Source organism: Phascolarctos cinereus, unplaced genomic scaffold (assembly GCF_003287225.1).
Source record: "Phascolarctos cinereus isolate Bilbo 61053 unplaced genomic scaffold, phaCin_HiC Scaffold_4;HRSCAF=312, whole genome shotgun sequence".
Taxonomy (NCBI): Eukaryota; Metazoa; Chordata; class Mammalia; order Diprotodontia; family Phascolarctidae; genus Phascolarctos; species Phascolarctos cinereus.
In genome coordinates this window covers 316,722,107-316,749,650 of record NW_027555847.1, presented here as the reverse complement: position 1 = coordinate 316,749,650, position 27,544 = coordinate 316,722,107, and the positions used below count along the sequence as shown (strand labels likewise).

General features: G+C 37.2%; 1 protein-coding gene across 1 annotated transcript in view; it reads left to right on the top strand.

Annotated features, from left to right (window-relative positions):
• The window catches only part of ANKRD31 (ankyrin repeat domain 31), a 183,365-nt gene that overhangs the window by 127,287 nt on the left and 28,534 nt on the right, over nucleotides 1-27,544 (top strand). Inside the window, exons 21-23 of the mRNA XM_078153158.1 lie at nucleotides 567-663; nucleotides 18,796-19,840; nucleotides 22,458-22,598. Coding sequence (XP_078009284.1) covers nucleotides 567-663; nucleotides 18,796-19,840; nucleotides 22,458-22,598 — 1,283 coding nt within the window. The remainder of the gene's footprint in view (nucleotides 1-566; nucleotides 664-18,795; nucleotides 19,841-22,457; nucleotides 22,599-27,544) is intronic.

Genomic DNA, 27,544 nt, shown 5'->3' with positions numbered 1-27,544 from the left:
TTTAAATATACAGAGATATGCCTAAACAGTTGGTAGGGACAGTAATCTGATAGCTGTCAAAGACAACTTTCCAGGGTGGTCCTTCTCAGCCCTGGGCACATTAGTAATTGAAGAGATACTCAGAATCATGATTGTGGATATGCCAAGTGTACAGAGATGCTATAAGATGATGTCTGGAGAACAGGTTGTATTTCCCTTTGGCTGCTCACCTTCACCTCATTAAGGTGACCACTGAAGACAGAATAAATAGGGGGATGTGTAAGAGTGATAGAAAGTGTAGCTCATTTATGCACTTTCAGATGGAACATTCTACATTTAAACTTTGTTATTTGGTCACCTTCCTCCATAGATGTTCCTCTGCCAGCCCAATACCAACAGATTGGGCTCTGGTCTTTGTTTTTATTCCTTCATGGCTCAAAACTTTAATGGACAATTGCAGGCTGTTGAGGATTTTAGCTGTGTTTTCTTGAGCTGCTTATACCAGCTCCTTTCGCCTGAATTCATGATGTAGCTAAAGCTGGATTTTATTAATCCCTGAATTGACATTTTATTTTTGTGGTTTCTAGACCAATACAGTGAGAAGATGTTACAGATTAAGGATATTATGGACAGTGTGCTTGCCAAGCAGAAAAAAGAAAGGGATGATCTTGCTAAAAAATACAGGCAAGTAAAAAAGGAAGATTACTTTTAAGATAAACATTTTTTTCACAGTTTTAAAATATTAACAACAATAATTAAGCATGACTGCCTCTTGTCAGAGAGACTATAAATGCAAAATTATTCATACATTTTCAGACACAAACAATGTATGAATTTGGTTTTTATTTCACAATAGTTGCATGACCCTGGGCAAATCACTTAACCTGCCTCAGTTTCTTTATCTCTAAAATGATGAGAGTGGACTTGATAACCTCTCCCATCTCTTCCTGCTCTAAATTTCTGCACCCATTATTATAATTATTTGTTAAAAGGGAGGACTTTTATATTGCAAGTGCAGAGTTTGGGTAGGGGAATGGAGGTGGTGATGGTGTTACTAGAGGCAAAGAGCATCAGTTGGAAACATTTTTAAAATACACAGAAGAGAGCAGAAGGAAGGTCAGAAAGAAGGGTCTACACACAGGCAGAGTAGTGTTGGTACTACTATGTTAGATTAAACATATGCTTTTTTGGTTAAAGCTATGCATAATAGAGATTTATGGTTGCTGTTGTTCTCTGAATACAGAAGTGATATTTGTCAAGTTCATGATAAAAAATTTTTAAAAAATAATTAAGCTTAGAATAGGTTAAGAATATACCAAAGTTCTGGTAACCACATTTTCTGTTGCTATATTTTTTTTTCCCAGAGAATATTCATAGGTCTTGAAGGCACTTAAAGAGAGCATCTAATTTATTCCTCTCTCTCTAAGTAGAACTATACTTAAATTTTTCCAAGACTGTATTTTGACATTTTCAAATAATAAAATGAAAATATTTTCAAAGAGTAAAATATTTGCACTAAAAAAATTATGAAAGTATTGTAATTTATTTCACATATACATTCCTTTCCATAATAAACCCACGTTTTCTGCATTTTTTTTTTCAGTTTTGGTTCCTTGTGATTCTGTTAAAATGTTGTCATTAATGGTCTGAATTTTGTGCCTTTCCATTCAACTGTTGCTATTCTAAAAGGATTTTGTTCTACTGCATTTAACATGTAAATCTCATGACTCTTTAGTGGAGGAGGGAAAGATCTAATTTATTACCCTTTCCCATAGCATTAAATTCCTTGAGATCATGACTATTTTCTTTTTATATTCATGTCCTCAGCATTGAGCATAAATGCTTCACACACATTAAGCATTTAAATGCTTCTTGAATTTAATCTGATTGAATTTCCTTTACAGAATACTCTTTTACTAACTTCCCAGTAGCCCAGCCTACTTACATTCCAAATTTTTTATTACATATTGCTTTTGCATCTCCTTGGCCTATATACTTTGCTAGGATTACCTGTTTCTACTTATATTATAGTGGTATGATAATTAATTTTGACAAAGAAAAATAATTAAATTTATTGGCACTATAAATCTTTTTTTTTTTTACATTTAGGCAGTTGGGGTTAAGTGACTTGCCCAGGGTCACACAGCTAGTAAGTGTCAAGTGTTTGGTCTGAGGCCAGATTTGAACTCAGGTCCTCCTGACTTCAGGGCCAGTGTTCTATCCACTGCACCACCTAGCTGCCCCAGCACTATAAATCTTACAACTTTTTATATTTAAAAAACTTTTTGTGATCACTTGTTTTTTCTACATGACTTGACACTGAGTTCAGAACATTGTGATATACATTCTTTAATTCTTCCTCATGAAACCACATTTTTATAATACTGAATGTTAAGTATACCTTTTAATGAACTATCCATTTTTCGAAGTTTATCATTGATTATATAGACCATAGGTTTTCTTTCTTTCTTTCTTTCTTTCTTTCTTAGGCAATTGATTGGGGTTAAGTGACTTGCCGGGGGTCACGTAGCTAGTAAGTATCGAGTGTTTGGTCTGAGGCCACATTTGAACTCACATCCTACTGACTTCAGGGCCACTACCCTATCCACTGCGCCACCTAGCTGCCCCCTAGACCAAAGGTTTTCAATTGGCTTTAAATCAGGAGAGTTCCACTTAAGCATGTTTACTCCCATTTCTCAGATAAATTTCCTAATCTTTTACAATGTGTGGTATGGTGGAATATTATGTTGTAGTAGTACATCTCTATTTGGGAATTTATGTAATTCCATAACAATTCTGCTTCTCAACATACATTTGTTCATTGTTCCTTCAATAAAGGTAAGATTTCCAGGTCTTCCGGAAGTGGAAAAAAATTCCCCCAAACATCTTTGGGGGTGATTCCTTTATAGTCTTATGAAGATACCCAGATCTTACAGGTTCACCTAGACGTCTTCTAAACAATGGTTTTGGTCAGCTTAAATTAAAAAAACAAGTTTTATCAGTGAAAGTTATTTTTTTCCAGTCTTTGGTATTCCAGTCTTTCTATTGTCTTGCCTATGACAAAATTTTTTTCTTCATAGTAATGGTTAATAGTTGGGTTGGGGTTTTTTGTTTGTTTGTTTGTTTGTTTATTTACTGTTCTCCTTGAAGTTTTTTCAACTTCAGGAAGCTTACATCTCACCACAGAGGAATCAGTTAACAACTCTTCCAGCTGCTGGTCCCTCTGAAGGTCTTTGTTTATTTTCTGAAGATTAAATTAGACTGTTTTGCAGCAATAGTTTGTCAGCTTTTTGTGTGTTTTTTAAAAATTTGGTTTTAAGCACAATTAATTTTTTAAACATATTTTCCCTTGCTTTTTGGTTTTACTGATCCTGTTTCATTGAAGGCTTGAATGATTCTTGAAATACTTGACTGTACTGTACTAACAGCTACTTCAGTATCTCTAGTGGTCATTGAAGTGTGCTTTTTAAGAGCTCCACCTTTGGCTTTTTTCCTTGGCATAATATTCATTCTTAAATATCACAGAATTTGAAAAACACACCAAAAGAGAACGATGAAACAAATGGTACTGGCAAAGAACTAAAGGTGGGGAAAGTAATTCAGTCCTGTTTCATCTGGTCTGGGTCAAATACTCTGAGTCAGCCTTGTGTCAGTCAAATGACCATTGCTGTCACAAAATTAAAACATCAAAATTATTGCTTGTTCCAGATAATTTACAAACCAACAACATTTTGAACATGTTTATTGTATATAATGTACCTGGTTTTTTTTGTCTTTTCCCAAACATTTTTATTTCACCAATACTTCTAAATATCATTTGCAGTTTTATTCTTCAGTTCTTTTGTTTACTTAAATATTTGGTTGAATTAATGATCTTGTGAATATGAGCATGCCGGCATAAATCACAACCCAAACAAAGTATCAGCCTTCTTGCATCAGAAGAGTTCAGTACCATGAAGTCCAACCCATGTAGGCTGAGTTCTGCTTCTGCTTATGGGGGTGGTGTTCCCAGGGGTGTATCAAGGAGGATGAAGGGAAGTCATCAACACCAGCAGGTTAACTCAGGCAGGTCAACATCTGTGTCTGTCAGTTATTGGAATAGCCTACAGAGCAGAGATCTAGATGAACCTCTTGGGTATGGAAGGGGCCCTTCTACTATTCCTAGATTTCCCTAACACAGGTCCTTCTCCTCCCTGTGCTCTGAGCTGCAAAAAAGCAATTTACAATAATGATGCAATGTATACGGCGCTTGACCTAGTGTCAGAAAGGCTGGAGTTCAAATCTGGCCTCACACATTTACTAGCTGTGTGACCCTGGGCAAGTCACTTAACCTTTGTTTGCCTTGGTTTCCTCATCTGTAAGACATGGTCAATAATAACACCCACTTCCCAGGTTAGCATGAGGATCAAATGAGGTAATAATTATAGTGTTTAGCACAGTGCCTGATACATAGTAAGTGCCCTGTAATTGTGAGCTGTTGTTATTATTTTTATTTTATGTACTTCACCCTGGATGTGATATATATTAGAGCAGAACCTGGTACCATTGCTGAATGACAACAGCTAAAGAAGAACTTGGGTCTGGGAGGAGACTTCCACTTCTTGGCCATTTCTAAACCCAGCCATTCCTTGGATACCTTATCTTTCCTTCCTTTCCAACTCTCCCCTTTAAGTTCTGTACTCCTTGACTAGAATATAAGTTTCTTGAGCTAAGAGCTGGTCTCACTTGTACCTGGAACACTTAGCATAGTGCCCAGCCCATAGTAAGAACTTAATAAATTTTCAAAAAATCCATTCATTCCCTCAGCTCCATCCCTGGTATGACGCTGGTTCTAATATCACACCCCACCTCACCCTATGTTCAGACCTGTAATTTCGTCAGCAGAAATTCATTCCAGCAAAGCATATCAATAGCTATCCTCTAAGTATAGAGTTTTCTGAGTTAACTGAGAAGTTAAATAATTTAACTACAATCGTATAGCTAGTATATGTCAGAGAAAGGACTTGAATCCAGATCTTCTGTCTCCTGTACATGTCTTTTTAAAGTCTTAAGCTGGTCAATGATTTCCCCATGTACCTGTACCACTCTCTCTAGGTGACTCTCCCTTAAATTCTCCTTTCATTAACTTCTCCAGTCCTGCAGTGACTCTCTCATTCTCCACAGTCTTCCAGGAATCACTGACAGCACCTCAGAAATCACATCTACCACTTCTTTCACAACCTTAGGTTGTAGTTATCTGGGCCAGCTGAATTGAATTCATAAGGAATATAAAGAAGCTTGCTTACTATTGTTATATCTCTATTTGGTGTATCAATTTTTGATTAGCCAGCTATGTATTGTCCTTTCTAGTCCAAAGGTCATTCTCCTTGGTAGAGAAAATGGCAAAATAAAAGTTAAACAACTCTACATTTTTAAAAATTTCATTATGAGTTTTTACAGAAATGTGGCTGTATTTTTACCCATCCTCCATTAATATCCCTTTGATTCTGTTTTCTGTAAATACTTATTCAAATCACATCAATTTGGGAGTGATCCAGTGATGCAGATAGCAACTCTTCCATGCCTGCCTATCCCCATGCTACTTTTGTCCTTGTCTTTCCAAAAATTCACCACAGGGGCTCCACCAAATGTTTTAGAGACTTTGCCTTTGCCTTCTGGAATATCATATTCCAAACTCTCTACTGTTTTATAGTAGTGTCTGCTAAATCATGGATGATCCTGATTGTAGTTCCTTGGTGCTTGAATTTTTTCTTTCTGACTGTCTGCAGTATTTTTTCTTTAATTTGAAATCTCTGAAATTTGGCCATAAGGTTCCTAGAAGTTTTTATTTTGGGGTTTCTTTCAGATGGTGATTGGTGGATTCTTCCTATTTTCACTTTACCCTCCAGTTCTAAGAGATCTGGGCAGTTTTCTTTTAAGATTTCTTAAAATGTGACATCTAGTCTCTTGTTTTGGTTATGGAATTCAGATAAGCCAAAGATTCTTAACACTTTTTTCTCTTCAATCTGTTTTTTCAGGTCAGTTGTTTTTACTATGAGATACCATATATTTTCTTCTCTTTTTTTTCTTAGCCTTTTGACTTTATTTTAATATTTCTTATTGTCCCATGGAGTCATTGGCTTCTATTTGATCCATTCCAATTTTGGGGGAGTTTGTGGCTTGTATAAGGTTTTATGCCCCTTGTGTTAAACTATTAATTCCCTTTCCAGTTTTTTCTTTCATAACTCTAACTTATTTTCCAGTTTTTTCTTCTAGCACCCTCATTTCATTGACAAAGAATATTTTAAACTTTTTAAAACTTTTTTAAAAACTCTCATTTTATCTATTCAAGGATTTCTGGTTCAATTTGTGGCCATACAGTGTTTTTCCTTGAGGCATTGCTTGTAGATGTTTTGGAGACATTTTCTTTTTCTTTTTTGGGGGAAGTGGGGGGCAAGGTCTGGCAGCTTGGAAGCAATTGGAGTTAAGTGACATATATCTTTCACTCCTGTTTTTTTATTTTTGACTTCTTAATTGGTTGTATGTTACAGCGTCCTCATACTTACTATTCAGCCCTTTCTTGTTCTTTGTGTGATGTTCATCTTTAGTTTTCTCAGGTTTTGATGTCATATAGCAATACCAACTGATATTGAAAAAAATAGCCCTTTGCTGTTCTTGGAAGCTTGGGATCATGTATAAGTGCTTTGTAATTTCCTGAAAGCAATCTTTCATGAAAGCAATTTACTGAAAGCCAAGTGGTTTGCAAAGTGCTCTCCTCCTCCTTTTCAAGTCTGGGCCCAACTCACTGTCTATCTATATTGTCTGTCCCAGGTATACATACTTTAGAGTTTGGACGTACTCTAGAGGATTCCACTCCTATGCATAGTGAAATACGGGCAATAAATATCCTTTACCATTTGGTCTTTGACAGGCCAAACTCCTTTGAGTGATTATAGATGTCTTCCAGGAGGCTCTGCAGTGTCTTAGGTCTTGATGGAATCAATACAACATCGAATGAAAACAAGGGCTTCTAAAGGACTTTACTATACAGGGGAAATTATTCCTTTGTGCTAGATCCCCACCATCTAAATGATGAATATTTTTGTTGAGCATGTATCTCCCCCAATTTATGTGTCACCTGATATTTATTTTCAGGGGATCATTGAACAAGATTATTTCTGTTGCTATGTCTTCCAAAGAATCCTGAATGATGTGAATATATGGATGGGAGACAACTTATTGGAAAAGGGCCTATAAGATGGTATTTTGTGCTACTCAGTGGATTACTTTTTCCATAATTAATATGTAGTAAAAACAGTGGGATCTTAGCTCTGTGCCCATGGTAATACATTTGTGAGAGTATTGAAGGATCAATTTACAAAATATCTAAAGGAGAGGAAGACATCAAAGACATGGGGAGAAAATCTCAAACCTTATCAATACCAAAAAAGTGACATCAAAAACCAGTCCATATGTCCATTCTCCAGTCTATTCAAAATCTGTATGAAGATCATCTGTACTCATGTTAATGAGGGTTATACTAGAGAACAAGTAGGCTTTCACAAAGGGTATTAAACAACTTACTACATCTTTACTATCTCATAATTGATTGAAAGATAATAGAGAATATAAAATCTTCCACAGATGTCTTTTTAAAATTTAAGTTGGTGAGTGATTTGTATCAACCTCTTCAGAAAAATTTCCCTTAACACTTCCCTTCATCATCATTTCCTCTATACCTATCATTTTTTGAGAGTTTCTGAGTCTTCCAGTGCTGATTTCCTCTATAAAATTGTAGGCCTAACCATCCATTCTCTGAACTCTTTGAAATCTATCCTCCTGAAATCTAGGATGCATTCTGACTATATCTATCTTCCTTTCCTCTATCACAAATTATAATTGGAATGATCATGTCTTCACAAGGTTCCCATCATTCATTTCCTCCCCAACAACCAATTTCTCCTTGTTGGTAAGAATAAAATCCCTAATAAAAGTTCTCCTTGTTAACTTCTCTACCTTTTGAAGGAAGAAATTATCATTTAGGCAAATAAAGAAATTATTAGCTGCCTTGCTTTGGGTAAAGAGACTGCTCCAGCAGATAGATAATGGAAGTGTCCTATTACTCATATATCTATCTGTCTATCTATCTATCTATCTATCTATCTGTCTGTCTATCTATCTATCTATCTGTCTGTCTATCTATCTGTATATATATTGCATGGCTTTGATTTGTGTCTGAACTCATCTATTTTCTCTTTCTGTACAGTTGACCTATAGAATGCTCTAAGGACAACACTGCTTCTGTTTCTGCCAGTGTTAATCTTAAGTCAAAAGCTTTTTTTTTTAACCTGCCCCCCCCCCACCCTGCCCCAGTGACTTCTGAATTTCTTCAAAGGGTATAACTTCTTTTGGATTTTTAAATTTTAATTTTTTCAATTTCTAAAAATCTATTTTCTTTCCCTTCTACTTCCCTTCACCCATTGGAGAGGAAAAGAAAAGAAAAACAAAAGCCTTGTAACAAATATGCATAGTCAAGCAAAACTAATTCCCAAATTGGCCATGTCCAAATGGAGACAGAGATAGAGGTAACTGTACCCTAAGTACTTCACTTCTCTGTCAAAAGGTAAATATTTTATATGAGTTCTCTGGCATCATAGCTGGTCATTGTAATGATCATAGTTCTTAAGCCTTCCTAAGTTTTTTTTCTTTGTAATGCTATTGTTATTATATAAGTTTTGTTCTCCTGGTTCTCATTTCATTCTGCATCAGTTCATACAAGGTTTTCCTCTGAAACTATCCCTTTCATAATTTCTGGTAGCACAATAATATTAAGTTATATTATGTTCATGTACAATAATTTGTTGAGCCATTCCCTGATTGATGGACACCCTCTCTATTTCTACTTCTTTGCTACCACAAAAAAGAGTTGCTATATATATATATATGTATATGTATATATATATATATATATATATATATATATATTTGTAATATAGGGTCCTTTTCTTCTTTCTTTGATTTCATGCATTAATCATCATCATCACAATTGGCATTTATATAACACTTTAAGGTTTGCACAATGCTTTACAAATATTATCTCATTTTATCCTCACAACAACCCTGGGAGGTAAGTGATATTATTATTATCATTTCACAGGTGGGGAAACTGAGGCTGAGAGAGGTCAAGTGACTTGCCCAGAGTCACAAAAATGATGTGTCTAAGGGTAGATTTGAACTCAGGCCTTCCTGACTGTAAGTCCAGCACTCTATCCATTATAATGTATGGTACTAGTTCCCCTCAACCTTCTTTTATCTATACAGTTCCTTTTAAAAAGAGTATATCATTCCAAAGGCATATTCCAAATCTGTATCTCATCTCAGAAAATCTCAGTGCTATCTATAGGATCAAATTTGACTCCTTGTATTATAATCTTTAGTTCACTTTATTTGTTTCCTGTGTTTTGTACATTTGTACAAAGACATCTGAGGTCATGAGTTTTATTGCTACTTTCTTGGATTTTGTCTCTTAGGATTTTCTGGGTACCTCTACTGCTATTTGGGGGGGGGGCTAGGCAATGGGGTTAAGTGACTTGCCCAGCATCACACAGCTAGTAAGTGTCAAGTGTCTGAGGCCAGATTTGAACCCAGGTCCTCCTGACTCCAGGGCCAGTGCTCTATGCACTGCACCACCTAGCTGCCCCTTACTGTTATTTTTTCTACCTGTATTCTACTTATGCTTAGTGGATATACATAAGGCAGTTTTCCCCATCCCCCTTCATCTTAATCTAAAGCTCTTTGGATTTGATTTTTGAGACTCTAGGCAAATGCAGTCTTGTCTGCTCTTGTTAGTTGATTTTTCATTTTGGAGCCTGTTATTCCTGTATTTTAAGCCAAAATTGAGAAAATCGAAATCTCGTTCACAGACATTATCTTCTTAATCTGCTTTTCATTTCCCAAGACTTCCTTTCTCTCCTGAAGTTTTTGTCTTAAAACAGAAGTGATGGAAACAGCTCCTGTGCCAGACTTGTATATAGTAATACAGAGCCAAGAAAGCACAACCAAAAGAATGTCCAACTGCTATAGACATGTAAATGAAGTCAGCATGAAAAGACAACAAAATCCTAGCCAAATGCAGTAACATCCAGCCATGTTAGTAACACTATGCACATCCCCCCTTTCTGTTAATAACTGATAAACTATTATTCAGAGGGTATACTTCCTAAAGAAGCCTGTTTGAGCATTTGTTGCAAAGCATGTGTTGCATCAAACTAAAATATATCAAATACAGTATAACAATCACAGAAAATAACTGTTCCCCTTTGATCTTCAGCTTATTGCCCAAGATTTGAATAATATTTTCTAGATTCCTCGTGACAGTACCATTTGTACCTTCATGAGTCACAGGAAATTTGTCATCTGATTTGACAAGAGGAGTGAGGTACTTATCCGTAACATTCCCAGTTGTTATTATCAGATCCTCATTATTCCTCAGCAGGCAGTCATCACCTATCTCAACTCATCTCTTCCTCTGATGCTTACTATGTGGTCTCTCACTTGACAACACCTATGGCTTCATGTCATCATTCTTCAGAGGTCAAGCTCCTTCATTAGAAAGAATCTCATATTTATTCCTTAGCTACAGCTATTCAGTCATCCTTTCCCCCTTTCTCTTCTGTATTTCATTTTTCCAACCCCCAACCTCATCACCCTCTTCAGATCCTGGTTTTTTTTTCTGTTTTCATTTTGAAGCCCTTCACAAATTTTTAAGGAACAATCCATTGTCTCCCTGGCAACCTGAAGAATAGACAGTAATTTCTTAAGCCCCTATCCCTTCTCTTCTAAGAGAGAAGCCAGTCTACATTTTGAGCATAGATAAATCACTTGTTCATACCAAAATACAAACATAGCACCCACACTCTATATAGTTCACTGCAAAATTCTCCTTATGCTCTTTACTTGTAGAAATAATACTGTCAGTTCTTTTGTCCATGCCTTTCTATAAATGCTGTCTCTGTGCTGGTCCTACCTAATGACGTGACAGCCTTCTTTTGTTTTGTTTTGATTTTTTAACATTTTTATAGATACCAGTGCAATGCTATCCAGGTGTTACTGTTCATTCTTGCTACATAAGTGGCTTGTCTCCTTTTCTAATCATATGTCCTTATGCTGCCATTATGCCAATTTTAAAAATACATGTTATCATTGGTAATATGCTACAACCTACTCACCCTGTATGAGTCTTTCTATTATCCTTTGTGTTACCTAAGATTTGATTCTTCTGAGGTTATAATGTTAAATATGTGGTAATCACCCATCACAGGGTATGGCTTTATCAGATCTTTTTTGGTTTATAGAATAATCTACCTTTTCCTTTCAGGAAAGCTGGTTGAGTTCCACCCCTTCTATAAATGGAGTGCCATTTCTGTCATCTGTATCTAGATGTATCTACTCACAACCCTATTCCTTTCCTACTTTGTAAACTCCTCTTCTGTGCCTTTGAGGTATATTTCATGGAATCAATTTGGTTTTTTTTACCCTGTTACTTTGTAACAGGGGTTCTTAATCTTTCTTGTGTTATGAACCCTTTTGGCAATTCAGTAAAGCCGATGGACCCCTTCTCAGTATTTTTAAACATGTAAAATAAAAAATATAGGATTACAAAGGAAACCAATTTTATTGAAATGCATTTATCAAAAAAATTTAAGTTCAGGTACCCCAGATTAAGAACCCCTGCTTTAGAAGATGTTTAATCAATGTAGTAAAAGAAAGCACAAGAAAATTCATATCAAAGTGCCCACCAGTGACCCTCCTTGATTCAGTGCCCACTTCAATTACTCATCCCCAGCCCTGCCCATTCCTTCCCTGCCAAAGCAGAAGGGAGTACAAAAACCCTTCTGTGTGTATCAATCAGTCTCTTTGATACCAGACCAAAGTCTTTAAGTTTCTCCAAAAGAAGATAGCACTGCCTGCTATCAAAATGCCTCCAAAGACAAACAGCTGGAGAGAGTTAGACAAGCCACCTTGTAACATACTGCTATTGCTTTTCCCCTGTCAGCATTCTCTTTTCGAATCAACCACCCCTGCTGATGTTCACCTACAAGGATGCTCTATGACCCTGCAAGTGCTCATAACCTAGGCTGTGTACCAACATGCCCACTATAAGTGATTAGCAATCATAAATAATATCACTGGGAGAAGAGTGATGTCAGAGATTAACTTTTGTGTCCATGAGTAGCTTAAGAGCACTGAAAGCCTCTCAGTTTTTTTAATCTAGCCTGACTTCCTACATCTATTCAATTCTTCTTCCACCTTGAACTAGTTCTTGAACAAATTCATCTCCAATGTCTATCTAAGATATAGCTTTTACATCATATGTATACAAATATATGTATAATATATGCATATGTATATGGAGGGAGAGAGAGAATGACTAACTCAATGAGCAAAATATATTCTTCACCTACTTTTTTTTCCATTATGGATAAAAGACTGATTGACCATGGGCATCATTGAGAAGGTCCTATATAATTCCAGGCCTCTATATAATTAACACAATGTCATACCAAACCACAAGCAAAAGGAGAAACTCATCAGTAAGAATTCTTCTAAATGAACTTTGTATAGGACATCCTCCATGACCCTGGGGAACAACCTCACTTTTAGGTGATACTTCAGTGGATTGTAGAACAAACATCTCCAAGGTTGCAGCTGTTATAGAATTAAGTAGGATCTTAACCTCTGTGTAGGAGACATTTTGTTTGAAGAAAACCTTTAAGACTCCATTTTTTCTCTACTGAGTCAAATATTTTTGACTACAATAAGCAGTAGACGTAGTTAGGTCTTTACATTCCTCCATCAGTTATGTGACTGCAAGAAATATTGTCTACGATATAAAATCATAGGTAAAATCTTGTCTCTTATGTGAACAGGTAATTTTCAAAGGAAGAAATCTAATGTATCAACAACCACAACTATTATGACCAGCAATTGGAACCATGCCCCCAAAATCATTAATCTATACATACCCCTTTACCCAGCAATCTCACTATTAGGTCTATACTCCCAAAGAGATTAAAGAAAAAGGAAAATAATTCATATTGAAAAAATATTTATAGCATCTCTTTTTGTTATGACAAGGAACTGGAAGCTAAGGGGGTTCCTGTCAACTAGGCAATTGTTATTGTATAAAAGTAATTTTGAAAGACTTTGGAATTCTGATCAATGCAGTGACCAATCATGATTACAGAGGACCAATAAGGAAACATGGCAGACACCTTCTGACAGAGAGGTAAAGGATTTGAGATATAAAATGAGATATACATTTGTGGGCATAGCCAATGTGAGAATTTGTTTTGCTTAATAATGTATATTCGTTATAAGGGCTTTATTTTTCTTTTGGGACAAGAGGAGGTAGAAGGAAGAGAAAATAAGTGCTTGCTAACTGAAAAACATAAAATAGAGGTTTTCTAAAACCTAACTATTCCTTCCTCATGTCTCCCTTTAATGTCCACAGTCCTAATAAAGATTTTACAGAAACTAATGGTATGTGTCAGTAGTAACTGATATCTTTTCTTTTTTAAAAATTTGTTTATTTTTGACATTCATTTTAAAAAATTTTGAGTCTCCAAATTCTCCAAATTTGAGTTCCTATACCTCCCATACTTATTCAGAAGGCAAGCAATATGATATCAATTATACATGTGAAGTCACATAAAACATTTCCATATTAGCCATGTTGCAAACAAAATAAAATAAAAGCAAGAAAAATAAAGAAAGTGAAAAAAATATGCTTCAATCTGTACTCAGAGTTAATCAGTTATCTTTATGGAAGTAGGTAACATTTTTCATCATGAGGCCTTTGAAATAACTGATATCTTTTCAGTAAACTTTTTTTTAAGCAATAATGCCACCATGATTTTTCCATTCTTTTGGTATCAGCTTCTCTTTGAGATATTGAAATTTGATCCCCAAGTGTCTTTAAAATTATGTCACCTCAAATATGATTTCCTGTGTACATATACCAACTATATTTTCTTCAGTGCAATTCTACTTTCTCATATAGCACACTACATATTGAAGTGTTAGAATACAAATGTAGTAGTTCAGTGGTTGTTGATGATGAGATCAGATTGCTAAAGAAATGCTGGCAGATCTATTCCATTTCACATCTTTTTGTTGTTTATTCCCAGTTTCATCTATAAATATTCTAAGAATGATTTGACTTAGCTAAAGTTCATAGTAATCTTTTTGCAGGTTCATTTCTCCCCCCACTTTTTTTTTGTGAAGCACTGTGACTTAATCTTCCACCGTTCTCTATAAAATTTTATAAATAAGATTGTATTCTAAACTAACATTGACTTGCCTACTGTACCTCTCTGCTTGTCAAGGAGATTAAGTATTTGCTGCTCAAGTCAGTTTCTGGGTTCTAGCCTCATAAAGATTCTTTTACATTGATTAAAATTCTCTAAGACGTAGTAATAATTCAAGAAATATTCATTAGGGGCTAATATGTGTCGGGAACACAAATAAAAACTAACAGTCTTTGCGCTCAGAAGTTTACATTCTACTATAGTTGACTATCTCCTTTTAGCTTTATGTCATCTGAAAATTTGATAATCATTCCATCTATCCCTTTATCCAAGTCAATGATAAAAATTTCACATAGTCTAGAGACTTTCTTCCAAGTTGTCATAAAATCTTTCCTAACTACTCTTTGAGTCTAGCCATTCAACTAACTAATTTTACTATGGTCTAGCCCACATTTCTCCATCTTTTCACAAGGATAAATTTGTCAAATGTGTTGCTAAAATCTAAGTACATAGTTGCAGTATTTCTCTGATCTGCAGTATGAATAAAATGGAAATAGAGTTAATTTGGCATGGCTTATTCTTGATGAAGCCATGCTTTTTCCTTGTGGTCATCAGAAAAGTAGAAGAAAAAAATAGGAGAAAGATAAATCCAGTTTTTTTCTGGTTGAAAGCTTCACTTTTTCCATTTCCTTTTTTTTTAAATCAGTGGTTTGTTTAAACCACTTGTGTAGTTATTTAAATTTTTCTCATTCTATTTCAATGCCTCATTAAATTGTAAGATAATACTAGGTTCTTAAAGGCCAAGTAAGTGGATTTACATGCAAGAAGACCTGGGTTTAAATCCTGGCTCTTTCTTTTACTACTTGTGTGACATTAAACAAGTCACTAACCCTCTCTGAACCTCACTTTCATCAGTGATTAAATGAGAAGGATGAACTAGTGATCTCCAAGTTCTCTTACAGGTCTAACTCTTTGATCCTGAAATCCAGTGATCTTAAGCTCTGGTAGGTTCTTACAAGTTAAAAAGGTTTCAAATACGGGCCCAGAGAAAGACTGCATGTTCAAGGAAGACTCTAGCTAAGTATAGAGAGGATCATGACCATCAGATTGGCCAGTGAGTGACTCTTTATGGCAATTCATGAAACAGATAAAAATACCAAATGTTCCTCAACCCTATGGAGCCCCTTTCTTCTTCCAGAGTGATATTACCATGGTGGCAAGAAGGGGAGAGATAGTACTAAAATTTCCACAGTTTTTTTACAAATATTCATTTAAATGTTGTATAGCGGATAGAGCACCTGGCCTGGAGTCAGAAAGACTCATCTTCCTGAGTTCAAATCCTGCCTTAAACTCTAGCTGTGTGACCCTGTGCAAATCACTTAATCCAGTTTGCCTCAGTTTCTTTATCTGTAAATTGAGCTGGAAAAGGAAATGGCAAACCATTCCAGTATCTCTGTTAAGAAAACCCCAAATGCTGTCACAAAGAGTCAGGCATGACTGAAAATGACTCAACAACAACAACAAATTCTCAGTTTGAGACCCTCAGTCCTTAATGTGTTCAGTTCAGTTGAATTCAACAAACATTTATTAAGTGTGGACAGTTATCCCTTCCACGTTGTAAGGTTTTAGGGGCACCGTGCCCCTGCAATTTGGAAAATCTGCATAAAATTTTCTGGCCTTCCCTTTGTACCAGAGAAGTCTGCTTTTCTTTTCTTTTTCTTTTGTGGGGTGTTTACAGTACTTTATTGTAAAATTTGGGTTAAATATAATAGATTTTGTGTCATCTGCTGGCTTTCATATGTTGTCTGCAACTTCTGCAAAACTCCCCAAAATTTCTATTTAATTTATTTTGCTGACTGGCGATATAGTGAAAACATGGTAGGGAAATTTGCAATGTGGAAGGCATAACTGTACTATATAACAGGTGCCAAGTGTTAGGAATACAGACAAAAATGTTAACAGTCTCTGCTCTCAATGATCTTACATTCTACTGGGGGTAGTGGTAGGGACAATGTAATGTACGCACAGGTAAATAAATACAAAATACATGCAAATACAAAGTAATTTTAAGGAGGGAAAACCTAATTGGGAGGGGGATGTTTTTGTGAGGGGTGGCACTTGAGCTAAGCCTTGAATAGAAATAGAGATTACAAAAATCAAAAAGAGGAGAAAGAGCATTATAAGCACAGAAATATAGTCGGTGCAAAGACATGTTTGCAGGAGATGGGATGTCAGGTATGGAAAACAGCAAGTGGACCAGTTTGGCAAGCCACAGCATAGGGTACGTGAGGAAAAGTAATGTGAAATCAGTCTTGAAAGATAAGCTGAGAAAGCAGAAAATTGAGGGGGAAATTTTTATAAACAGTTTCTTGGATAAAGGTCTCATATTTCAAATATATAAAGAACTTTATCAAATGTTTAGGAATATGACTCATTCCCCAGTTGATAAATGCTCAAAAAACATGAACAGGCAGTTTTCAGAAGAAGAAATCAAAGCTATCTATAGTAATATGAAAAAATGCTCTAAAAGTCGCTTGATTAGAAAAATGCAAATTAAAACAGCTTTTGAGAGATCATCTCCCACCTATCAGATTGGCTAAAGTGATAGAAGGGGAAAATGACAAATGTTGGAGGGGATGTAGAAAAATTGGTATGTTAATACACTTAGTAGAACTGTGAATTGATTCAGTCATTTTGGAGAGCAATCTGGAATTATGCCCAACAAGTTATAAACTTTGTATATACTTTGATCCAGCAATGCCATTATTAAATCTGCTTCCCAAGGCTGAGGTAAAAGCAAAAGAACCTATATATTTTAAAATATTTAAAGCAGTTCTCTTTGTGGTAGCAAAGAACTGGAAATTAAGGGCATGCCCATCAATTGGGGTATGGCAAAACAAGTTGTGGCATATGATTGTGATGGAATACTACTGCACTGTAAGAAATGATGAGTTGGTTGATTTTAGAAAAACATAGAAAGACTTGCATAAAATAACATAAAGTGAAGTGAGCAGAACCAAGAAAATGCTGTATACACTTAACAGCAATAGTATTTGAAGAATAATCGTGAACAAATAAGTTATTCTGAGTAATAGAAATACTCAAATCAGTTATAAAGGACCTATGAAGGAAGATTCTATACACTCCAGAGAAAGAACTCCTGATAAATAGAAGTACACATAGTACAATTTTGCTTATATTTATAAATCTGTGTCAAATGGTGGCTTTCTGTAATGTGGGGTGGGAATGGATGGAGGGAAACAGTTTGGAACTTAAAATGTAACTGAAAAAAATAAAGAGAAAAAAAGATTAGAACCTGATTGGGAAGGAATTTAGTTGCCAGATGAAATTTGTATTTGATCCTAGAGCCAGTGGGCGCCCATCGAAGATTCTTGAATAAGGGGAGTGGCATGATCAAAACTATGCTTTGGTATGTCAGTTTGTATGGGTGATAGATGGTAGAGGGGAGGGTTTCGAGGCAAAGAGACCAGGTAATTGCTTATTGCAACAATCCAAAAGAGGTTATAAGGATATGAATTGTGGGTATTGGTAGTAAGAGTAGAGAGGAGAGGTTGGGATATGAAAGGTATTGTGAATGTAGAATTGATAAAATTTGGCAACTGATTGGACAAGAAGGGTAAAAGAGGAGAAGTCCAGAGTGGCTTTGAGATTGTGAGCATAGATAACTGGAAGAATAATGTTGTCTTCTATAGAAATAAGGTGGTTAGAAAGAAATGTGGGTTGGTTTAGGGTGAGGGGGAAGGAAAGAATGATGATGAGCACTGTTATGGATATGTTGAATCTGAAATGCTGTGAGAGGACCAGGATCCCCTGTTTTCCTGCAACAGGAACTAGTTTTCCCTAAAAAATAACAAAACTATCTTGATTGACACCTGCCTTTGATGCAGCTTCCTGGTGACTTAAGAGTATAAAAAGTGGCACCTGTGTAGAATAGGCGCCCCTCCATTTTGTCAGATTTCTGAAGACCATGTAAGTCACTATATCTACCCTGCTGACCAGATGTGGTTCCATATGGAGATGAGGAGAGTCATGTCCAGAAAAGTTGTGTTACTGTATCTTGGTTGTATATTTGTGCTTTTAGGGCAAAGTATACCTTCTTTTGGTAGTTGTTTAATGACTTAACAAAGGCTTTGTTTTGTCCCAACATCAAATACTTACTAAAAGAATACTGGTGCCTGATGTTAGGCCCATCTCTAACAAATGCCTTTAGGACATACAAATGGAGATGCCTAGCAAGTTGTTTGTGTTGTAGTGTGACCCTGGGCAACTCACTTAACCCTGTTTGCCTCAGTTTCCTCATCTGTAAAATGAGCTGGAGAAGGAAATGGCAAACCTCTCCAGTAGCTTTGCCAAGAAAACCCCAAATGGGGTCACAAGGAGTCAGACACACCTGAAAAAGGACTGAAAATTTTAATTGGAAAAAAAAGAGCATTCATTTTGGGTATAGGATGTTATTGTGTTGTCGTTTTAAAGAAGCTTTGCATTTCTTTCCTTTTCCTTTCTGTAGGGCTTCTGTGGAGTCTTTCAAACATGGGGCACTGAGAGAACAACTAGCTAACTTGGCCGCTCGACAAAAGAGCCTTTTAATGGTGGCCCAGAAACAGAAGAAGTTAAGTCAGAAAATACAAAATTACAAGAATACAAGAAACAGGTCTGGTCTGGATATGAGAGGAGAACAGCCTGATTCAAGGAATTCCAGTGAAAATGACAAGGGCAGCCCTACCCCTGTGGAAAGAACAGGGCAGCCCGATTTGGCTTCTGATCCTGTGGGGTCCCCTGCCAGTCCACCAAGTAGAAACGGTCAGAAAACACAATGTGCTACTGAAAGTAGACAGGAGGATAACCAAAATCTAGACAGCTGTATAAGTGAGAGAGGGGCATATGAGAAAGCAGCTGAAAGTGAATGCTTTTCTTTTAATGAACTTATGCGTAAAGGAAGACCTGGAGATCCCACCTTAGAGAGGACATCAAAAAGCAATTATACCCACAGCATTGAAAGGGTTAAACTCCCTCCCCAGCCAATGACTCCCAGTGCTCCAGCAGAATATTTACAAGAAGAAAATTATATTGAAGTAATTACAGCCAAAGGAAGCAAATCTCTAAATCCCTCTGCAATCACTGAAACTTTAAATGTTTTAGAGACCACAAGTGCAACTGTCAGAAATAATATCCATCAGCCAAGCAGTGTTTGTCAGCCGGCTCTTACCAGTTGTCTTTTACCAGGAAACACGGCTAAAAAAACAGTTTCTCAAGACCCACCCAGGGCAGTATCAGAATCGCTTATGCAGTCTTTTCTTACTCATCAAGGAAATGCAAGAGTAGACAGCCGTGCTTTACTTAGGATGAAACAGAATCATACAGAGTCAAGACCAATTGGTGCACTTGCTGCTAACAGTCAAATTAATTTCTCCTCAGAATCTGCCAATCAGAATAACAAACAGGAACCTTTAAATTACAGAGCAGAGATGAAAATGAAAAAAACTCAGATCAAAGAACTGATTTCCCTGGGAAGAATTAAACCGGGAAATGATGTTTTAGAATTCAAAATGCAGGTACTGTCATGGATTTAAGGTCTAAAACAATGTCAACATTGGAAAATTAATGTAGTCACACGTTATCTTTTTTAGGCCAGTAGGATACCATGGTTCTATAACTGAATAGATGTCACAGTATTCTTGGGTGCTTAAATATTCCTGCTCATTACTGTGGCTTCCACCTGTTATATCAAGAACTGAATTGTCCTTTGGAATACTTTGAGTTTACTGCTTCTGAATGAAACATCATTCTGGAGCATCATTCACTTGTTTATTATTTCTTCTTCTTAGAGTAAGGGTTTAGAACAATAAGTGACTGGCATTTATAGAAATGTTTTTAAGGTTTACAATGGGCTTGATATACATTATCTCATTTGATCTCCTCGCAACAACCAGAGGTAGATACTATTTTACAAATAAGGAAACTGAGTCCACCAAAGTATGACTTGCCCATTGTCACATAGCTAGTAATATCCAAGATAGGATTTAAAAAGAGGGCTTCCTGACACCAAGTCCAGAACTCAATTATTCTTTTTCTACGAGTATTTCTCACTACTCTGGAACTAGCTGTGTGCCCTACAGCTAGGTGGAACAGTGGATAGAGCCCTGGGCCTGGATCTAGTTCAAATCCAGCTTCAGATACTTATTAGCTGTATGACCCTGGGCAAGTCACTTAATCTTTTTTCTCTCTTGTTGTTCAGTCATTTTTCAATTGTGTCTGATTCTCCATGACCCCATTTGGGGTTTTCTTAGCAAAGACACCGGAGTGGATTGTCATTTCCTTCTCCAGCTCATTTTACAGATGAGGAAACTAAGGCAAACAGCGTTAAGTGACTTGAACCTAGCTCCTCTGACTCCAAATCCATTGATCTTTTCACTGTACCAAGACTTCACTCATGGCTTCTGTCAGTGCCATGACCCCAAGCAATTTCACCCTTTTCTGAGGAGCATCTCAGTTGGCCCAAGTGAGGCCACTGTGAGAAAATACTTATATTCCGAAGATTGTTGACATCACAACTAAGGCTGTGCTCTCTGGCCACTTGTCAACTAAAAAGATCAAGAAATCCACATTTTGAGTAAGCCCAGCACCTGCCTCCCGCCCAGGATGTATACCAAGGCTAGCTAGAATGGAGGCAGAAGCAGTCTGATACCCAACAGAAACAGCTTTTGAGGTCAAGATGCTCTCTCCACTTGTCGTGTTTTCCTGTAGCACCATTGCTTTGTCACATTCCATTAGCTGCTTTAGGCACTGGAGAGGAATGTATTCTTTTTAGATGCGACATTTTTTTTTTGAAAGAGGCAGTAGTGGTAGAGTAGATCAAGGGCCTTAGAATTGGAGAGACCAGTACTCAAGTCCCTCTTCTGATACATATTGGTTGTGTGACTTTGGGCAAGTCCTTTGACTTCTCAGTGGCTCAGCCAACTGGGGATGTATGGTTCAGCAGAAAAAAGCAATTCCTCTGGAGTCAGAAAACCAGCATTCGAATCCCACTTCTGATGAATTTAATCTCTCTGACCCTCAGTTTCCTCATCTGTAAAATGAGAAGGTTTGACTAGATGATCTTTGATTTCCTTTCCAGCTCTAGATTTATGATTCAATGACATAATAGAATAGATGCCTATCTATATTGGTAGAGAGAGTTTCCTCCCTTGGGAGTTCTAATTGCCAGTGAAATTGGGTACGCACATATACACAAAGGATATTTTTGAAGTAAAGTTTTGTTTTCCATATGCCTTGCCTTCACATGTTAATATTCTTAGGTTTTGATAATTCTCATTGGAACTTGACATGATTTCCGTTTGCCTAGGTGGCTTCCTACCTATCGCTCAAGTCAGTAAACATTTATTAAGCGCTATCTGTGGGGTGCTGTGCTAAGCACTGGGAATACAAAGAAAGGCAAAAAATAGTCCCTGCTCTCAAGAAGCTCACAGTCTAACTAGAGAGACAACATGCAAAGAACTACATAACTTTACTTTGGTGTTGACCTGCTAAGAGAAGTTTCAGGTTCAGGTTAGACCTGGGCAAAGACTAGGTTTTAGGAAAAAGGTAGGGAAAGTGATGAAGGAGACCTCTAGGGATAATAGGAATTAACTCTAAGTTGATAGGAACCTAATACTAAATGACACGGGCAGCTAAGTGGTGAGGTAGACAGAGCGCTGGACTTGGAATCAGGAAGATTTATCTTCCTGAGTTCAAATCTCGCCTCAGACACTTACTGGCTGTGTGACCCTGGGCAAATCACTTACCCCTGTTTGTTTTAGTTTCCTCATCTGTAATATGAGCTAAAGAATGGCAAACCATTCCAGTATCTTTGGCAAGAAAACCCCAAATGGGGTCACAAAGAGTCAGACACAACTGAAAATGATTAAACAAAAAACTAAATGAAAACCTATGTCATTCTCCCTCATTTGAGGTAATTTGGTATTATTGTCTTAAAATCAATTTATTTATAGGATAAGAGTGCTGATTGTTAAGTTTATAGATTTTCTGAAGTTCCATCAAATTAGCTTTAGTAATTCAAATTTTAGCTTAAATTATCTACAATAACTTGGATTTGTTGAGACTTTCCTAATGCTGCTTATGCTTAAAGGAAAACACCTTAATCTTTTTTCTTTTTCAAAATTTTCATTTTAGGATGCCACCTACAAAGCCAGTATCTTATTGAATGGTAAAATCAAGGCAAAAAATGGTGAAATTTATCAAAACCCAATCACCTGGATCAAGGCACTTTTAGGAAGTAACATTTCTGTGACCTGGAAGTATGTATGGAATAAGGTGGGTCCATAGATCATCTTATTTTCACCCTAGTTTAATATTCATAAGAAAAAAGTTCTCTCTTAATGAAGGTAGGATTTTTCTGTATAGCAGGTTTGTCCTGAAAGTAGAGTGGAGATGCCGATAAATCTGGAAGTGTGAATGGGCAGCCTGATTGAGTTAGTCTGTCACATAGATCTTGGATAGGCATTGCAAATGGACAAAGAGTTTGATCCAAGTGAAAAATTACATTTCAGAAACTGTTATCACTTTTAGTGATCTCAAACTACTTCTTGACCTCCAAACATACCTTTTTTTTAAACACTAGTCTGAGATTCTATATGGCTCTCAATCATGGGACACCATGATTTTAGATCTCATGAGAATCAAAATTGTTCATGACCTAAAGGACAGTGGATTATAAATGGGTCTAAGTGGGCTTCATTAGATTTCCAAGGATGATGTGTGTGTACAGAGAAGTGGCATAAAAGAAGTCATTGAGGGCATACCAGAAAAGGAAATGAGCTGGTTGTACAGGGGTAACTAAAATATTGTTGTATTAAACTATTGCAAAATATAAAATGGCTCACAGGGGGGCCTCTAGCATGTTGGTATGTCCTCTGTGCAGGACTTATGGAAGGGCATGGAAAAAGAAATCTTAGGAGATAGGAGGGGGCCCTTTAAGCACTGAGGGGAAGAAGTACTCATACTGAAGATGACATTCATCAAAGTCCTGATGAAATAGGAAGTATGGAGAATTTGGGGGAGTGAATGGGGTGGGGTGAAAGTAATGAGTTCAGGTTGATATATGAATTGCCTGCCAATGGGACATCCAGGTGGAGATGTCCAGAAGACAACTGATGTTTTAGGACTGGCACTCAGGAGATTGGTTAGGGCTTGGGAGTTGATTTCCTCTGAACAATCATTGAATCCTTATTTGCTGATGAGATCACCAAAGGAGAGTCTAGAGAGAGGAGTGGAGCCTTAGGGGAAGCCCATGGCTCATGGAGGGAAGATGGATGATGATCTGGCAAAAGAGAGGAATGGTCAGATAGGTAGGAGGAAAACCAGGCAATAGCGGAAATATTGGAAGCCAAAGGAGGAGTGAATATTCAAAAGAAGGGTGTGATTAACCCTGTCGAAAACTGCAGAGAGGTCAGGTAGGATGAGGACTAAGAAGATGCCATTCAGCATCAATCATTGGTTACCCAGTACATTTTCTCTTGTCAGGGAAGAAACAGTAACAAGGGGGAAAGTGGGGGAGGGGGTAACTGAAAGTGAATTTACCAATTCAGTCCAGCACCGTGCTAGGAGATAGAAATACAAAGACAAAAATAAAATATTCCCTGCCCTCAAGGAGCTTACATTCTCCTAGATTGGATGGGTAACAGCATGTCATAAATACGAAATATATAGAAATACAAATGCATATCTTGGGAGGAGACAGAGGAAGCTAACTACTAGGGGAATCAGGAAAGGGCATTTGACAATTAAGCTGAGCCTTGAATGGAACAAGGAATTCCAAGAGGTAGAAGGGAAGAGGCCACAGAGGAGAGCCTGTGCAAAAGGAAGATGGAAAGTCATGTGTGGAGAACAACCACTTTGGCTGTTATATACAGCATGTGAAGGGGAGTTTCAAATCAGTCTGGAAAGACGGACTAGAGCCATACTGTGAAGAACTTTTTAAAGGCCAAAAAGAAGAGTTGTGTTTTATTGTAGAGGCAGTAAGGAACCACTAAAAATTCATGTGCAGGAGAGTGACTTGGTCAGACCTCTGCTTTAGGAATTTCGGCTTAGTAGCTGTGTGGAGCATGGACTGGAGAAGGAGCAAAATGGAGGCCCAGAGACCCATTAGGAGGCTATTGTAGCCAAAGAACTGAACCGAGGTGGGGGGAAGGGGTGGCCATGCGAGTAGGGAGAAAGGTAAAGATGGAAGAAATGGTATAGAGATAATATCAACAAGAATTGACTACAGATTGGTGTTAGGGCAGGTGAGGGAAAGTGAAAAGTTAAGGATAACTCTGAGGTGGTAAAATTGGGTGAATAAAATGATGGGGACCACCTTAATGTGGGCAGCCAGGTGGCACAGTGGATAGAGTGCTGGGCCTGGAGTAAGGAAGACCTAGTTCAAACCTGGCCTCAGATACTTCCTAGCCGTGTGACCCTGGACAACTCACTTAACCCTCTTTGCCTCAGTTTCCTCATCGGTAAAGAGAAGGAAATGGCAAACCACTCCAGTCTCTTTCTCAAGAAAACTCCAAATGGGGTCATGAAGAGTCAGACTAAAAAGACTGAACAACCACAACACCATTGATAAAAATGCAGAAGTTAGAGAGAGAATGGCATTCATTCAGTTATTCAACAAGGAGACAAACTTCACAATTTTGCCTTAGGCCAGCCTATCATATGCAAAATGTTTATTCTTTTACATTCCTTTACTTCTAAGTGCTTTTTGCAAATACTGTTTCACCTGGGAAATATTTCCAGTCTCAGCAAAAATAAAATAAAATAAATTCTTTTTTTGTTTCTAAATGAATTTTTAAAAGAAAATCCATAAATTCCATCTGAGGATTTACTTTGAAATGTATGAGATGTAAATAAAAGCAAACACTGTTCCCTTCCCTCCCCTTTCTACTCCTAAATATGGAAAACTTGTAAGCCTTGCTTTCTGCAGTTTGAAGTGGTCATGACTTACACTTGATTCATATGTTGAAAGATTTCCATAATTGATTTGAGGCAGCTGATAGCAATTAATTTTCCATAGGTTTGATAACTTGTTAAAAAAAAAGGAATGGGTAAATCAAAAGATTGCATTTAACTAGCTCACTCTAATTTAGGCCCTAATGAGCAGAAGCCCATATCAGTGCAACAACTGTTTAACTATCTCTTTACCAAAATTTAAAGGTCCCATAGATGCATGCTATATTTTAAATTTCTTTTTTAATGTATATTAGCACATAAGGGATAGTGAAATCTGTACTGCTAATACTCCATATTTCTGCAAATCACTTTGGAAAAACATTAACTAATAAATCACTTCTCTTCTGGCCTTGGGAATCATTTTGGTGGCTGGTAGCCAAGCAGCTATCCATATTTGGGGTTGGGGGGATAGGGAAAGAAGGAGGGGTACAAAGCTGCCTAGATATAGACACCTCTTCTGTACCACCTCTTCTCTTACCTCAGAGGATATCTAATCTGATCTTCATTTAACAGATGAGGATTTAGTTATAGCTGAGAGGATGAGTGTGCATGAAATGGCTTAATGAAGGCTGGATTGCCCAAGATCACACAGAAGCAGAAACAGGATTTGAACTCAGGTCCTCTGACTCCAGCTCCCGTTCTTTCTCTGCATCACACAGAAGTTCCTGGAGAGCCTGCCTTTATTTCAAAATAACCCAGGAGTTTATGCTTTCAGTGATCCTGGGAAAGTAGCAGGAGCCTTGGGAGACAGGGTCACTGCCATACAGAAGGGCACAGTGGATAGAGAACTCTTCCTGAGTTCAAATCCGGCCTCAGACACTTCCTAGCTGTGTGACTCTGGGCAAGTCATTTAACTTCAGTTTCCTCATATGTAAAATGGTGATTCTAATGGCACCTACTTCCCAGGGTTGTTGTGAGGATCAAAGGAGATAACATGTAAACAGCTTTGCAAACCTTAAAGAGCCATATAAATGTTAGCTGTCATTATTATTTGACACTGTTGATAACCGCCCCCCTTTTTAGTCCCTCCCCTTCTTTGTTTACCATATCCAGCAGAAAGAGATATTTAGGTGCATTTGCGTGGTTTTCCTGTGAGAATGCTTGTGACACATCCTTACAGTTTTCCTAACTTTCTAACCATGACTTTCTGTGTCTCCTTTACTGGCTCTTTACCTTTGCTCTTTATGCATGGGTGTCCACCAAGTCAGGGTTCTCTCCTTGGTCCTTTTTTTTTTTCTCTCCACTCTCATCCATTTCCATGACTTCGTTTTATCATTTTTATGTCAGTGACTCAAATCTGTAGCCCCACCCCCAATTTTCCCTTGAGTCCAGTATCTCCAACTATATGTTGGATATCACAATTTTTTGGATATTTTGCCAACACCTCAAATTAAACCTACCAAAACTGAATTCGGTATCTTCCTCCTCAAAATCTACTTCTCCCTCTCTGATAACACAATCGTCTTCTCAGTAACTCAGGATCCTAACCTTGGGATCATCTTTGACTCTTCCTTTCCCTTTACCCCACATCTAGTTAGTGATCAAGTCTTATTGATTTTACCTTGGCAATAGATTTCAGATCAGTCTGCCTTTTCAATTCTCATACTTCAACCACCTTGCTTCAGACCCTCATCTATTATTTTCTAGACTATTGAAATAGCCTTCTGGGATAGAAGCAACATCTACTACTAATATGATCTCATTACACAGCTAGAAATTTGCCATGCATGGCCTAAGAAGAAAGTCCCTGTCACCTAGGCTAAAAAGGCAATAAGATTTAATTGATCCAGAGGACTAAGGCTAGAAGGACTGGCACAGCTCCTCTATGTCACCTGAAGCATAAAAGCCTACAGCATGAGTAGTTGGGGCATCTCAAGCTTGTTGGATTTCCTACAATCATAAGTATCAACACACCCTTCTGACTGGGGGTACCAGCAAATTTAGGAAGAAGGGGACCTATACCCAATATTTGTATCAATGTGGCTTTGTTGAATTTCCTTTCTATGCTATTGTTGAATAAATTTTATTTTGTTAAAGGTTCTTTGTTCTAGAAGTATGAACCAATGGAGCAGCCCAAGTCTGATCTGTCCCAGAACACCCTCTAACATTTGTTGACTATTCTTAACTATTCTTCAATCCATCTTTCACACCATCGCTCATGTAATCTTCTGCTCTGATCACACCACTCTGTTCCAAATGCTTCTATGGCTCCCCATTACTATTAAAGTGTAAACTCCTTATTCTGGAATTCAATTTCCTCCATAAGT